This window comes from Neophocaena asiaeorientalis, unplaced genomic scaffold, assembly GCF_003031525.2.
Source record: "Neophocaena asiaeorientalis asiaeorientalis breed wild unplaced genomic scaffold, Neophocaena_asiaeorientalis_V1.1 scaffold337, whole genome shotgun sequence".
Classification (NCBI taxonomy): Eukaryota; Metazoa; Chordata; class Mammalia; order Artiodactyla; family Phocoenidae; genus Neophocaena; species Neophocaena asiaeorientalis.
The window spans coordinates 584,549-600,825 of record NW_020175054.1 but is presented as its reverse complement, the minus strand read 5'-3'; the positions used below and the strand labels follow the sequence as shown (position 1 = coordinate 600,825).

The 16,277-nt window shown below is 49.5% G+C and overlaps 1 protein-coding gene across 4 annotated transcripts in view; it reads right to left on the bottom strand.

Moving 5' to 3' along the window:
• SFXN5 (sideroflexin 5) overlaps positions 1-16,277 on the bottom strand; it is a 119,812-nt gene that overhangs the window by 27,412 nt on the left and 76,123 nt on the right. For 3 of the 4 annotated variants that reach the window (XM_024763996.1, XM_024763997.1, XM_024763998.1), the window contains 2 exons: positions 3,199-3,314; positions 1,095-1,210 (listed from right to left, as the gene is read on the bottom strand). In XM_024763996.1, coding sequence (XP_024619764.1) covers positions 1,121-1,210; positions 3,199-3,314 — 206 coding nt within the window. In that variant the 3' untranslated portion in view covers positions 1,095-1,120. Of the gene's footprint in view, positions 1-1,094; positions 1,211-3,198; positions 3,315-16,277 lie in introns of those variants that run through there. The other variant, XM_024763999.1, reaches the window with a different exon arrangement.

The window sequence follows — 16,277 nt, the reverse complement described above, 5'->3', positions numbered from 1 at the left end:
GACAGATAGCATATAACTAGATAAAGAATCTCAGCTATCGATAAGTGCTGTGAGTAAAAATAAGGCAGTGTAGTGGGGGAAGAAGTCCTGGTGGCTGTAATCTCGATGGGGTGGTCAGGGAGGGCCTCGTTGCGGAGATGGCATTTGGCGGGGACCCGGCTGGGAGAGGACTGGGATGCAGCCAGTGCTTAGCTGTTAAGTGTTAGCGTTATTGTAATTTGTTTTGTGGGAATACGAAGGTCCCCAAATTGGGGAGAAGCCCCTGATCCAGAGCCCCAGAGGGAGTGCCCCCAAGCTCATCCACTGCCTTGAGGTGCCCCTCCCAGGCTGGGCTACCGGGAAGGAGGAAGCGATCACCTCTTCACTTTTATCTTCACCAGACCTCCAAGCCTTTGTTCATCTGGCTCCCCATACCTGGAACCCTTCCCTGCCCCTTGCCAGTCCTCCTAGATATTCCCCAACCCTCAGGGCCTGCCCAAACCAGCCCTGCTTCCTCCCTCCTCTCCTCAGCCTCTCCTTCCAGCAGCATTCCCGCCTTTGTGATTCAATTTCACACTCATTAATTAATAGAATCACTCCATCATTGTCCTTATTATTGTATCTCCTTATTTCTTTATGGTCAGGACAAATGTGTCCTCAGAACATCCCTCTGAGGGCGGCAGGGAGGTTAGTACAATTATTGTCTAAATGAAGAAACTGAGGCTCAGTGAGGTGGTGACTTGCCTCATGGCAGATGCCGGAAAGGGATGCGCTGGGCCCAAGTCTAGTCTTCCCACCATAGTCCTCAGACTCTCTTCACCACTGGTCCTGTGCTGTGCACTAATAGACCGCGTGCACGCGCGCACACACACTCACACACACACACACACACACACACACACACACACACACACACAACCTAGAACCGCCAGCTCCAGGGCAGGGCCAGCCATGTCCATCGGGACATCCCTCCTAGAACTTAGCACAGGGTCCTGAGCAGCCAAAGTCCATTAATTCTCACAGGATGATTCCAGCAGCCCTGTCAGGGAGAGTTTGAACAAACCAGGAACCTTGCCCTGGGCCAGCCGGTCCCCCTTCCCCCACCCTCTCCGCCACGATGGCCTCTGTCCTGGGCCCCAACTCACTTCTCCAGCATGGACATGACGATCGGGGGTAGCACCAGGATGGGCATGGGGAGGACCACCCGCGTCAGCGCCGTCTCCAGCAGGGCCTGAGGGGCAAGCAGAGGCCGTGGTGAGCGGGGCGGGGGTGGGACAGCCTCGGGGCAGCAGCCCTGGAGCCCCTAGGTGTATGTACCACTGCTAAGCACATCTGGCTGAACGGAATAATTCATGGAATCCCTCACGAAGCCATATTCCAAACAACAGAAAAAAGCCACCCCCTCTTCCCATAGCAGATCCGCATCACCTGCCACATGTGGGGGAGTGGAGGCAACCCAGAAGCGGCCCCAACAAGGGGCCTGCGCCCAGGGAGGTGAACCGGGTGGCGGGGTACAGCGGCTGGGAGGAAACATATGGAGGACCTGAGATGTTCTAAAAACAAAGCAGGCACTGGAAGGGCCAGAACAAACAGCTGTGGCCTGCTGAGCCGCGTTGAGGCTCCTGGTGCCCAAGAAGAGGGATTCTGGGATTTACTTTCTTTTCCCTTAAAGACAAAGATTTGGAGGATCTTGCCATTTCCTGGCTCTGGATGAGAGTCTTTCTTAATGACAAGAGGTCAGCTTTGTAAGTGGGAAAAGCTTCTGCTGAATGTCTGCTGTCCCCATATGGGGTCTGCCTGGGGCCTTGCTCTAGGGGCTCCCTCAGGATTCCTGGGGGTGGGGGGCGGCTGGTCAAGGCACAGCTCAGTGGCAGTTCTGCACCTTGATGGTCATTGTGATGAGTTCCTTTAACCCCACGGACTCCCAGCCCTCAGAGAAGGCTCAAGGAATGCTTGTAACCCACGGGTCCCTGGAGTCCCAAATGGCAAGGGGCTGATATAGCCAGGAGAAGGGAAGCCCAGGGCTGCAGAAGAGCTTGGGGTTCCCTGATGTTTGGACCACAAGGAGGAGTTATCACAGTTGGCCTCCCTCACAGCAAGTAGGGAAGAGGATAGAGCTGGATAGGAGGTTAGGGTGATGTAGGAAATTGAGGCCAAATCCCCTCTGATGATGGGCTCAGGGCTAAACATTTCTCCCAGGAACTTGGGTTCTGCATGACCAGCCTCAGGAAGGCCTGGGAGAGGTCCCTCCAGTCTTCTGAACAGGTGTGGGGATGACAGGGGGCCCAGAGCCTGTGCAGGAAGCAGAGGATGCGGTGTTGGCACTGGCACCCCTGAGCCCCTTGCCCCTCACAAGCCTTGGACAGACACACACTTTCCCTGAGATCAGTCAGTGGGGAGGGAAGGACCAGGATAAGAGAAGGGTCTTCCTACATCAGAGGCTTATGGAGAAGGCCTCAGTGACAGGGTGCGGTGGGGGGCCATGTGGGCGCTCATAAGGGACAGGGCTGGAGCAGAGGGGACCCAGCACTTGGAGGCCAGAGCAGGACAGGCCACTAACTGCCATTAGGATGAAGGCTGGAAAGCACAGGAAGATATACAAGTGGACAGGAATTTTTTTTTTTTTTAATTACAATTGCTAGATGGGTGAGGCTGGTGAAACCAGAAGTGAAAGAGGGCCTTCTTGTAACAAAACATTCTTCTCCAAACCACGCCCGTGGCTTCCTGCAAGCCCCAAATCCCTCCGCCTCAACCGCACTCACTCCCTAGTGACCATCACCTGCAGAAGTGCTTATTAGCACACAACCACAAACCATCAGCTTCTATGCGTCCTCTTGTCACCCGGGAGGATATGAAAGGCCCTAGGCCCTAGGTCCTGGGGAAGGGAAAGAAAGCTCTGGGGGGGCCTCCTCTGCCCTTACCAAGTAAGAGGTCAGAGAAAGCACGTCCAGAGGGGCTGGGACAAGAGATGGGGATGTTTCCCAGTAGTGATGAGGCGACTGGAGAGAAGCAAGGGTGTCTGGTGGGCAGGTGTGGCTGGGGCCAGACCTGAGGCCTGGGGCTCAAACCAATGGGGGGTGGAGGTGGGAGTGGGGTGACGAGGAGAGCTCAAGAGGGCAAGGCAAGGGCGCTGAGGACACAAGCCCCTGGGGAATGAAAGTGTCTAGGGAAAACCGACCACAGCCTCCCTACCAGCCCCCAAGTCCCCAGAGGACCCACATGTCTGGCTGCGATCTTGGAGGAGCCCACGAGGTTGCCATCACCATCCAGGACGTCAATCCCCTCCTCCAGCTCCCCGTACCGCATCAGGACCACGTTGCAGATGTTGGCGCTGGCTGGAGAGAGAGGGTGGCAGGGAGCCGGCGTGAGGGGGGTGGATGGCATTCTACCCTGCGCAGGAGATCATTGGGCTCCACCCGCACCAAGCAACAAAGGTTTTGAATAAATGCCACGTCTGTTCAGTGGGCGAAGGTGTGGTTCTGCTGCCTATCAGCCTGGTGAAGGATTTGGGGGCCCTTGGGAACCTGGAGAGCAAAGGTGGAAAATAACCAGTGTTAGGAAGGAAAGGGAAACTATTCAGGGCTTAGAGAGTGGCCAATGATCAAGGACGCTGCTTTCCTGTCCTCGGGCGCAGGCCCCACGGGCAGGCGAAGTGGATGCCCACCTGGGAGGGCTCTCGGGCTTGAAGACGCATCGCCCACACTGGTGCCTGATGCTCCACCATCAGCACCTCAGTCCCTTGGGCTGCCTTTCCGGGCATCCTCTTGAATTCCAGCCCCCCACGTTTAGCCCCTCGCTCCTCAGAATGAATCAAGTTCCCAGAGATTTGCTTCCCCGACAACAGGTGCCAGAGCAGGCAGGCACCTCAGTGCTAACCCGGCACCGCCCCCTCATCATATGGATGGAAAATTGAGGCTCAGAGATGGGGAGTGACTTATCTGAGGTCACACAACAAAGCGGGACAGAGCTGAAAGGCTACAGTGCCTCATCCTTCGGGTACCCAGGAGATGGAAGGGTTTGGGGCAGGGTGTGGTGGGGGTCAGGCACGGCTAAAGGCATACCTTCTACGTTCCTGCTCCACGTGCTTGGATTTCCTCCTTTGGCCATGCCTCCCCATGTCAGCTGAGATCACGGGGACCTGGGCTGAGGGGAGGGCTCCTGGCTCCTTAGTTCAGCACTTTGTGTCAGAGTTTGGGCGGCCACCCATTAGCTGGTGACTGGCACAGGGAGCCTCTTTCAGCTCCTCCCCCCTGGGATCCGCGTGGCTGGCCCTGGGCTCAGGGCCGGGTGTGGGTGCTGACCTCGCCTGAACTCCTCCGGCCCTGTTCCAGGATGGAAGTGGGGGGACTTGGGGGTGGTGGAAGGGTGGGGAGTTCGGGGGGTGACAAATTTGGAGCCTGCCTGCTCCACTCCTCCCCCAAAAGCGCCTTGCTGTGTTTAAAGTTTTAATTTTTGCTAATTAATGTCAATTAATTTTGTATAATGAGTGTTTAATTTTGGGGAGTGTGTGAGCCTGGGAGCGACTGCAGTTCTGGGCTGTGAACGCTGATTAGCATCAACACCTGCTGCTTCCCCACTCCCTCCAGTGGGGCGGGGGGACACCAGGGTTTGGGGAGCTGGAGGGCGGCAGGGCCTAGTGGGCAGGTGGAGGAGGACCACAGATGCTCCTGGTACCCAAGCCAACACTGGGGAGCAGAGCGGTCCAGGGCGCTTGCAGCTGGGGGACAGGATTCTGCAGGTGAGGGGTGGCTTGAGGCCCTGGGGGTCTCTGAGCCTCAATCTCCTGTTTCAGTCAAGTGGGGAGGTGGAATAAACAGAGAGGAAGACTGAGATACTCTGCAGTCTTTGGAGAAGAAAAGCAGGAGACCAAATACAGTTTCGAAATGTATTTACAGCACATATGCCATCTCTGAGTAGCTCGTGTTTCCACACGACACACAGGAGCAGTGGGAACCATGCACAGACCTTTTCGGCATCAGTTCCTCCTGTCTCCACAGCAGGCGTGCTCTCCTGTCTTACACAGGGGCTCTCAACCGGGGCCATCTTTATGAGACATTTGGCAATATTTGGAGACGTTTTTGATGATCACAACCTGAGGGACGGGGGGCTGCTACTGGCATCTAGTGTGATCTCTAGAGACCAAAGACGACTAAACATCCTACAATGCACAGGACAGCCCTCAGAACAAAGAATTTTCCAGCCCAACGTGTCAGTAGTGCTGACGTTGAAAAACCCTTGTCTTAACACACGTACAGACTGACAGTTAGGAAGGTGAATCTGAGGTAAAGGAAGAGAGAATGGGAGCCTGGGTTTCAGGCCAGCTGGGCTTAGGTTCCAGTCCTGACTCTGCACCTCCCCCTCCCCGCCCTCAGAGGTGAGCTCTTGACAGCCCCAGGGCCCCCAGAGTGGCCTTGGGAAGGGGCACCTGGCCTGGGTGTTAGTGACTCGCCCTCTAGTGGTGGCAGGAATGTACTACACCGATCGCACCCCTGGGACGGCCAGGCCCTCAGCACCCAGGAGACCCAATATTAGTCTCTCTTTGGAGAGAATATTGGGGTTTTCTGCCCTGAAAGGCATCAATCTCTGCCCTCTGAGAATCCTTTCCACCACCACCACCACCATTCCAGGAAAGGCAAGGCCACAGGAATGTAGTCCAGGGGAGGAGCAACTGCTTAAAGCCAGGAGCCAATAGCTGACTCTGCAAACCCCACACCCTGCCCAGCTTCCCAAGGGTAAAAGGAGGGGCTGCATTTAGTGTCTCCACGGGATCTCTGGGTGCTGTCTGAGCTTACAGGATCTCCAGGTAGAGGGAAGCCAGGGGTGGCTGAGACATATCTAGCCTGACTCTGTGTGTGTGTGTGTGTGTGTGTGTGTGTGTGTATGTGATGGAGACAAAGACAGGAGAGAGCATGGTTTTCGAGGTGATGGAGCTGCCCCAGGCTCATGGTGGCATCTCGCCTGCTCTCTGAAATTTCCGAATGTGTGATGTGGCCTCAGAAGGACAGAGCAGGCCTTTGGTTCAAACACAGAACAGGGGGCTTCCCTGGTGGCACAGTGGTTGAGAGTCCGCCTGCCGATGCAGGGGACACGGGTTCGTGCCCCGGTCTGGGAAGATCCCACATGCCGCGGAGCGGCTGGGCCTGTGAGCCATGGCCGCTGAGCCTGCGCGTCCAGAGCCTGTGCTCCGCAATGGGAGAGGCCACAACAGTGAGAGGCCTGCGTACCGCAAAAACAAAACAAAACAAAACACAAAACCACTTGAGATGAAAGACAAAGCATGAAAGGAAGTGAAAACCCAGCCTCCCTCCCCTCCTGGATGCTTTTGGGGATGACAATGTCCCATCTCATCTGAACTCCCTAGCTGGAAAGAAAGAGAAAACGCTGAAAGCCACCTCAGAAGATGACAACCCCAGGCTCCTCCCTTGGAACACCCACAGTTCTAACTGCTTACATAGACAACACATGCCGAGCAATCTCTTCTGTTGACTGTGTACAGTGGTTATCCATTTATTAAGCACTTGCTGTATGCATCGGTTGCTAGCCATCCCTGCCATTGAGCAATGAGAATGCCAGCCTGTTTTAGTGATTTCATTTCCATGATCTCTTCCAGAACTTTCAGTTCCGCTGTATTGCTTTCAAACCCTCCCAGGTCCTTCTCATCTCACTCCTGGACAGTCCAACTCCAGAGACACAGACACTGAGAGACTAAGTAAATGAAAAGAGAGAGAGAGACCAAACATGGGCTACGGGTCTCCTTTCTAGCACACCAGCAAGATCCAGTATTGACAATATCAGCAGGTTAATTAAGCAGTCTGTTAGTGATAATGTTAAGAAAGCTGGCACATTTTCAACTCAGATTGAGTTCAAGACTCAAGCATAACTGATGTTGGAGCAGTGATGCTAGGAGAGGTCAGTGGATGAGAGAGAGAGAGAGAGAGAGAGAAGGAGAGAGGGAGAGAAAGAGAGAGACAGAGATTGCTTCATGCTGATGGCAAACTCAGTGTCAAGGCCTCAGGAAAATATGCTCTTGCCTGCTGCAGATGTTCTCATCAGACACATCATGATGCAAAATCATGCAGATTGTGAAGAGCTAATGAAGCACCTGTGTGAAAAGTAAAGTGTGGGGGGGAAGAAAGAGCAGTAGATAGAAAGACAAGTGTGCAAGTAAGTTCTCAAAAATATGACTACAGGGGAGCTTACCCCTTGAACTAGCACCGGAACAAAGGCATAGATCAATGGAGTTAATAGTCCAGAAACACCCCCAGCTGTAGGGGAAATGAATTTGTGTTAATGCAGTTGTATCGACTTGCAGGGTAAGGGCCATTTAAATACGGGGTGGAGCAATGGGCTATTCATCTGGGAAAACCAAATACCATAACTCATCTGCTCTAAGAGGCATTTACGCATATTTTAACATTATAAAAATCACCATGTGCCTTACAATGCATGTTGCAGGGGGACCTTACCTGCTCTTCATCACAGCTCTCTGTGCATGGGTGAACTTAGCCACGTGTAGAGGTATCTGTTCATGCAACTGTCACCTCAGCTGCCCACAGCAATCCACACAGAATTTGAACTTAAACTTAGATTCCTAATTGTTGCCTAAAACATCTTTTTAAAACTTACACTATAATGGAGCATGGACACGAAAAGTTATTGTACATGCAGAAGATCGTCTGCCAGATACCAGGCAATGCAATTAAAGGCAGCAGAAATTGCCAAACCATAGATAGCTACCCTAAAGAAATGCTTGCCCATATGCACAAAGAGACATTTACAAGGATGTTAATTATAGCACTGTTTGTAACAGCAAATAATTAGAAACAACCTAAATGTCCACCATTAGGGAACTCACGTGGGAAGATCGCCAAAACAAACTTATGTGAACAAAGTTATTGAGTATGTACAGGATGATTTACTGAATGTAAAACCCCACAACCGGTACACACACGTGTGTGCATAAATCCTTGGGTAATGTTCTAGAAGGGTCACACCTCACCGAGTAATCTTCTTGGGGAAGAGAACCAAATTTGGGAATTAGGGGTTATTGAAGAACTTCCACTTTTTTACCCTACATTTTTCTATACTGTTTGCATTTTTACAATGAGAATGTAACCATGCTTTACTTGTCTAAAAGTTGAAAAGAAAATGCCAATCTTCTTGAAGTAGATCATAAAAATTTTAAAGCCAGGAGGGGTTGGTGTGACCTATTCATGGGTCCTACACTTAGGCATCTGTTTCAGAAACTTCCTGAAGAAGCTGATTAGCTTCAAGAATATTTTTTTCCTTCAAGTAAAGAATAAAATGAAACCACAAGTATAACGAAGTAGGAAATGAAAATAATACCAATAATCTTTCATATGTTTTGAAATTATACTGTCAATTTAAAAGGGGCTAAAACAGTCAAGATTATAGGCAGAGATTACGAAAAGCAGTGATGGCCATGATGCTGTGTTTAACAATCAATGTCCAAAAGAGAATTGTAAAATGTGAAAAAGGCTGAGATTCAGAATCTGTGGTATTGAAAAAAGTGACTTGGAGTGAATGTGTAGTGAACATTTGTTTATTCCTTCAAATGAATGTGAAATATAGTCCTCTCCTCTTCTGAAAGGTTATTACATTAATGCCTCATAACTGAGGTATCTTAGAATTGAGAAACATGGCATTTGATACCTATTTATGAACAATATTATAAGAAATGGGAAGCTTTAAAAATATATTTATTATATATGACAAAGGGCTACAAATATTAATCTATGGAGGGTCATGGTGACTGACTCCCAATAGCTATTCTACCCCCAAAAGATTAGTCTAAACTAACTATAATAACCCCTCCCTTGCCAGTGATTGATTTAGGAAGGGACATGTAACTGATCCTAGCCAGTGAGGGATGTCTGCAGGACTTCTGGGAAAAGTCTCCTCCCACTTAAGCAGAGGTGGCAGGCAGAGCCTCCTCTCCTCTGGGCAGTGGTGGGTTTTGATCTGATGTTTGGAATTGAGGCTGCCATCTTACAACCATGAAGGGAGCAAGCCTGAAGATGAAGCCCCTGGCAGAGCATAGAGATGGAAGGAATGGCCCTGGATGCCTCACTGGAGACTTGACCTCTGTAAAGTAATAAGAGAGGCTTTATTATTTAAGCCAGTTTGAGTTGAGGGTTTCTGTTACTTTCAGCCAAAAACAATCATAAAATGCATAAAGAGTTTTAACAATTATTAAGAAAAAGATATAGTGATCAACAGACTTAGAGAACGAACTTATGGTTACCGGGGGGAAGGATGGGGGAAGGGATAGATTGGGAGTTTGGAGTTGACATGTATACACTGCTATATTTAAAATAGATAACCAACACCATTGTAAAGCAATTATACTCCAATAAAGATGTTAAAAAATAAAATTAAATTAAAAAATTAAATAGATAACCAACAAGGACCTACTGTATAACACAGGGAACTCTGTTCAATATTCTGTAATAACCTAAATGGGAAAAGAACTTGAAATAGAATAGATACATGTATATGTATAACTGAATCACTATGCTGTACACCTGAAACTAACACAACATTGTCAATCAACTATACTCCAATATAGAACAAAAATTAAAGAAAAAGATACAGTGATCAAACTCACCAAAAAATATTCAAGTAAAAATTCATAAAAGAAATATTTTAAAATATTCTAAAAATCAATGAACATGAACTTATTAATAGTCAAAGACTGATATTTGAATCTAAGAAAAAAAATCAATCTGCAGGAGTTCTTTATATGTTTTGGAGACTAATCCTTATTGGTTTAATGGTTTACAAATAGCGTGTGGCTTGTTTTCTCACTGTTGGTGGTGTCTTCTGTCATACAGTTTAATATACATATATTATCAAATAAGCAATCCTTTCCTCTCTGGTATATACTTTTTTTGTCATCTATCCCGGGACTTCCCTGGTGGTCCAGTGGGTAAGACTCTGTACTGCCAGTGCAGGAGGCCTGGATTCGATCCCTGGTATGCCACAAATAAGAGTCCACATGCCGCACTAAGAAGTCCACATGCTGCAACTAAAGATCCTGCCTGCCGCAGTGAAGATTCCACATGCCACAGTTAAGACCCGGCGCAGCCTAAATAAATAAATAATTTAAAAAAAGAAACTCTATGTTTCTACTCCAGTGTTCATCTATATTTCCTTCTAGAAGCTTTGACATTTTACTTTACACATTTAGGTCTTCAATCTATCTGGAATTTGTTTTTGTGGATGGTATGAAAAGGAATCTATTCTCTCTCTCTCTCTTCTATTTGGAAACCCAAATGCCCAACAAAGTTAAGAAAAGATTCTCAACCATACTGGGAACTGGAAAATGCCAATTAAAAGGAGAAAAGAACCATTTCAGATAGACAAAAATTTTTTAAAGATTGATAATACCAAATGTTGAAGAGGATGTAGGGAAACAAAAATCCAAACCTTGCAGGCAGAGTAAAAGCCAGTATCCTCATTTGGTAAAGGTAGAGATGGACATTCCAATTGACATGGTCACTCCACTTCTAGGTACAGACCCTAGACTGTTGATTCTCAACACTGGCTGTACAACTGGAACCACATCTGAGGTAGGACCCAGATGTCTGCATTTCTTTTTAAAGCTCCCCAGGTGGTTGTTTGAAAACCTCTGGCCTGGAGAAGCTCCTATTCATGTGCACATGGACATGTGTATAAGGCTGTCTGGTGCAGTACTACGTATAATAGTGAGAAACTGGAAACAACCTAGATGTCCCCAGTTAGTCTGTGGAAGACTCACGCAGCCTACAGCAGCTGAGATGAATGCATATGTATTAACACACATAAATCTCAAAACTACAATGACGAACAAGTTTTAAAAGGATATGCACAACACAACACAGTTAATGTAAACTTAACACACAAACAGTACAATTTCTGGTTTATGGTATATACACATAATATACAATATAAAAACACAAATGGGGAAGATGCAAGTCAACAGCCTTCCTCAAGAGAGAAGGAGGAAACCAGAATCAAAAAGGCAGAGGGCAAAGAAGGCTTTGGGTACATCTAATAATTTATTCTCTATTTTCTATAATATTCCATGTGTTTGAAATAATATTTCATAATCTTTAGAAAACAGCCACAGAATGAGTTACTGTGGCTGTTAAAAGGATAAGTTGGGATTTTATGACTGTCATGGAAAGACATCCAAAATTTACTGTGAGCTTAAAAAGTGATTTACAAACAGTATACACAGTATGATCTCATTTGTATTAGATATATATTTATATAGGCATATTTATATTATAGATAGATACAATAACTAGGCAGAGATTTCTATACTTTTAGATGTTTATTTGAATTTGGAGGATTATATACCAAACTAATCTCTGGGGAGAGGAGGGCGATTGTTTAACTTATATCACAATCATGTATTATCAGAAAAAAAATAGAATGATTTTTATTAAAACAAAAACAAAAACACTCTAGTGGACCCCAGGAGACCTGAGCTCCCACCTTGCCTCCAGGTTGACATTGAACAAAGTTCTCCAGACTCCACTTCCTCCCTCTCTTTTATTTTGTAGGTAACAAGTACATCGATAAACAATCCAAATCACATAAAAGGGTAAATAATAAAAAGTAAGGTTAGGATTGGGCTTCCCTGGTGGCGCAGGGGTTAAGAATCTGCCTGCCTAATGCAGGGGAAACGGGTTTGAGCCCTGGTCCAGGAAGATCCCACATGCCTCTGAGCAACTAAGCCCATGCACCACAACTACTGAGCCTGCGCTCTAGAGCCCGCGAGCCACAACTACTGAAGCCCGCGCACCTGGAGCCCGTGCTTTGCAACAGAAGAAGCCACAGCAATGAGAAGTCCACGCACTGCAACAAAGCGTAGCCCCGCTCACTGCAACTAGAGAAAGCCCACGCGCAGCAACGAAGACCCAATGCAGCCAAAAATAAATAAATAAAATAAATAAATTTATTAAAAAAAAAAGTCTCCTTCCAATTTAGTTTCACTCCCCTTCCCTGAGGCAACCACTCTAGCCAGATTCTCATGTCCCTGCCAGACACAGTCTATGTATTTACAAGCTGACATGTATGTACATCATCACCTTACAGACACACACACACACACACACACACAAACACACACACACTCGAATCGCACCAGACTATATAGCCCCTCTGTCTTTAGGGACGTGACGGTTATCAGATGGGGATGTACACCTTAATATTTCCTTGATTTCATGATGTTCTCCACCATTCTGCCTGAGAGGCAGTGCTATATGGCACAGATTTTCTTTCAAATAGCTTGAGAATTTGGGGGGAGTTTCACAACCTATACTGAAGTGTCACAAACTCAGGACTGGGAATTTCTGGATTGAAAAATCAGCCTGTAGATTTAGGTATAGGCTGACTCTGAAGTTAGGGATCTCCGAATAAAAGATTCCTGCTAACACATTCACCTTCTGAAAAGCACCCTTTTATCACAGCTACTCCCTAGCTGGAGATTCTTCAATGGTCCCCCATTAATCATAAGCTAAAGCTCCAACTCTCAGCTGGTATTCAAGGCCCCAACATGCCCTTTCCCCTCCCCTTTCCCCAGCAGGCCTGGCCCACCCCAACCAGGCCTGCTCCTTCCACATTTATAACCCCTCCTCCCCTGCCTCGTGCTTCTCTACCTCCTCTGACTCTGGACTTCTCTGCCTTCTGTATTTCAGGAATTATAAGATATCTGAATTGGAAGGCCATTCATTCAGTAAGCATTCTCTGAGCACCTACTATGTATATGCCAGGTCCTGGGCAAGCTGCCCAGAACAGGTGAGTTGCTCACACATAAGTGCCCTTCTCAGATTTTTGGACCAGGCTACTACTCAGACACTTCCCTAACCCAGGGGTCAGGCAGCTCATTCCATTCACAGACGGTCATTTTTCAGAAGATCCTGGTACTCTTGTTTGGCTCCACTTATCAGTGCTAGTCTGGATGTGTGGGATCCAGAACTAAACAGACTCCTTTGTTCTGGCCACTCTATATTTAATAATGCAGCTGAGGTCAGAGGGAGCCTCAGAGCCACACACCACACGGCAGACCTATTCCGAGCATACAGCCCACACAATCTCTGGATCGTTATCCTAAGTACTCTGGTCAAATCAGGTCTCAGCACCTCTATACTTCTGCAGCCGCATTTTTTGAACAGCAAGCCTTACATCAAACCTTGTGAGATCTTTTTGGATCCTGGTACTCTTGCCTGTGAATTCATAATCACTACCAGGTTGCTACCCCTGTTCCTTGAGTCTGACCCGTAGGCCTCCTCTGACCAAGGCAGTTGTAAAATAACTGAAGGGGACGAGACTGAAGGCAGAGCCCTAGGACACACCCCTGAAGACTTCCCTCTGGTTGACTTGGTCCCACTGGCCCTGTCCACCTGGAGCCTGACACACACCGGGGCCCCAGGCCAGTTCTCGGGCTGCCCCTGATTCTGGCACCCAGTCCAGCCTACCCTTCCAGATCCAACCCAGAAAGGCTGAAGAATGTGCCCAGGATGACCTGGTCATCCACCCTAGGCCTGCTGACTGAGTGAATGACAGTGATAGTGAAAACTTGTATAAGAAAACAGAACATTCAAAGAACAATTAAAAAAAATACCAGAATAAATGTCCAAGCAGCCACAGAATGTGGTCACCAGTGCCATCAGGGTAGGGTTTTACTACGGGACGCCCAATTTCAAACCATTTCTACTAAAGCATTCATTTGTTCACTGAACAAACCCACACTGAACATTGGGTGGCAAGCACAGAGGGGGGGTTGGGGGTTGGTGATGAATGAGGTCTAGTCCCTGTCTTGGGGAGTTCAGAATCTGATGAGGGAGGGAGACTTGGAGACAAAATGGGTAGTTCCAGGGTAGACATAGGCACACAGGGTGCTGTGGTCTAATCCTGATTGGGGCTACCAGGGAGGGCTTCCTGGAGGAGGTGATGTCTGAAGTGAGAAACAAAGGCCTGGCAGCCAAGAGAAGGCAGAGTGTGGAACTGAGGTAGTGGGGAAGAGCGGGCACTCCAATCAAGCAGGGCCTTGTGCAAAGGCCTGGGGCCCAGCGAGAGGGCAGGAGGGAGGTCACAACGTTGACCATACGACCATAGTGTGATGGGCTATGAGCAAGAGCCAGGCCAGGTCCAGGAAGCGGCTTGAGGGCCTCCAGGATGGCCTAAGCGCCGTGGATGCCACATTAAGTACCACTGACCTGGACAGAAGGAGCATAAATCACGAGGCCCAGGACACAGCGGACACAGGTGCACTCTGCTGTCTTCCAACCACAGGGATGAAGGGTGGAGGAGGTGAGGCCTGGGGACTGACCCTTGAGGCTCAGGCACACTGCCGGGGCCACCTCCCGGGTGAAGAAAGCAGGGTGGATTGAGCACCAGGGGAAGAGTGGTAAAGTGAAGAGGGAATCAATGCCAGGAAGACCCATGGCCTGGGTGTGAAGGGAAGCGTGGAGATGGGGGCAGAGGTGGGGCACACTGGTGTGAACGAGCAGAAGACCTCTCCCAAAGACTGCCCAGACACCCCGAGGAGCAGACTCACTTCTGGACACAGAGACTCCATCATGGCGATGAAGTGAGCTGTGACATTTAACATAAGGGACTGCTGCCAACAGCGCAGGGTGAAGTCACTTCCCACAAAGGGATGATGAGGCTGCCGTTTCCGGTCCATGAAGGAAGGTTATTCCCTGTGCAAGGAGTTGGCCAGCGGTGCTGAAGCTCAGGCCTCCCCTGCCGGGAGCTCAGGCCCAGATGGGGCTCTTTATTAGCACACACATGGCTTGCCCTCTGCTGCACGTGGATCCAGCCAGGCAGCCTGGGGGCAACCTTCAGAGCTTCCTGTCCGGCCCTCACCGCCACATGCACAGACAGGCCTGGGTACCCAGCCGTGCCCTCAGCTCCAGCTCATAGCCCCCACCCTGTCCATGCCTCACAAGATAAGTCTGTGCCTCTCCCTGGTGCCCCATCATGGCACCTGGGACCTGCCACTCCATCCTGCCTGCCACTCCTCCAGCTCCCACCTCAAGGCCTCACGAGAAGGCTGTTTGTGGAGCTTGCCTCCCCTGGAATGGACTCCGCTCATGGAGACTGGTGGCTGGACCTGGGGGCAGGGGTATTTTTCCGATGCTTCCTCGATTGACCTTTAATTACACTGTTTGCCCAGCTCCCCAAACCATTAACTTCCACCTCACAGCAACCACGCATCAATTAATGGAGGGCCTGCTCGGAGCTCGAACTCCTGAACACAATTAAGCGTGACAGTCCACAAATAAGAAAGAACTGAAGAATTAATTAAGGTCTAAACAGATTAATTACCAGTCCCCAATCAATTCCAATGCCAGCACACATGCTCCTGGGCTCACCGTCTTTCCTAACATCTCCATGTATAAATAGAAACTGAGATTTCCCACATGATTGCTGTTCTAGACCAGGGCACAGCAAGGCTCTGAAACCACCTTGAGGGAGAGAATTGGCTGCAGTGAGCATCCTCAGGGCTTCCCAGGTACTCAGCACACACGCAGGCACACACATCAGTCGCACACACGTGCACACAACCCCAGCTGAAAAGCCAGGGGCCGACTGGTGGAGTGCTCCTGGTGGGTGCTGAGCCCCAGCTGCCCCTGGACCACATCCCTCAGCTAGTTTCTCCCTGCAGGGGTGAAGGAGGTATCCAGGTGAACTTGAAGCAGCCCTGGCCTGAGCCTGGGAGGCCTGGGCTTTGGCCAGCTAAGGATAACTTTCAGCAAGCCTGAATTTGTCTATTCTTCTGTAAAACGGGGATGGCTCACTCTGCCAGAGGGTCCTCCCAGAGAGAGAATGAGGAGAACTGAGGGGGAGGAGAGGCCTGCCGGGGGAGACATGGAGAGCCGTGGGCCGCTGACGCACCGGGCTCTGCAAACCCGCGGGAGGCCCGCAGCCACTCTCACAGAGGCCCCCGTTGGAAAGGGCTGAAACAGGGTCTGGTCTGAGGCCAGAGAGCGGTCGGAGTGGCCGAATCAGGTGCAGGAATCAGGCATCCTGTGCCCGGAAGTCTCGAGCCTCTCTCTTGGGCAGCAGTGGGGCACCTCCCGGACTTCAAGCTAGAGCAGGACAGGACAGAGCAGCGGGAAGAAGTAGCTGACCCCAGGAGCCTCCTTGTTCCCCAGATCCTGAGGGCCAGCCCGCCCAGGGGAGAGGGCAGAGGGGTGTGGCTGCTGAGCACAGGGCACACGGGCCCTTCCAGGACCTGCTCTCCCCTGAACTGAAGACCCCCTTCTGCTCCACCCACCCCC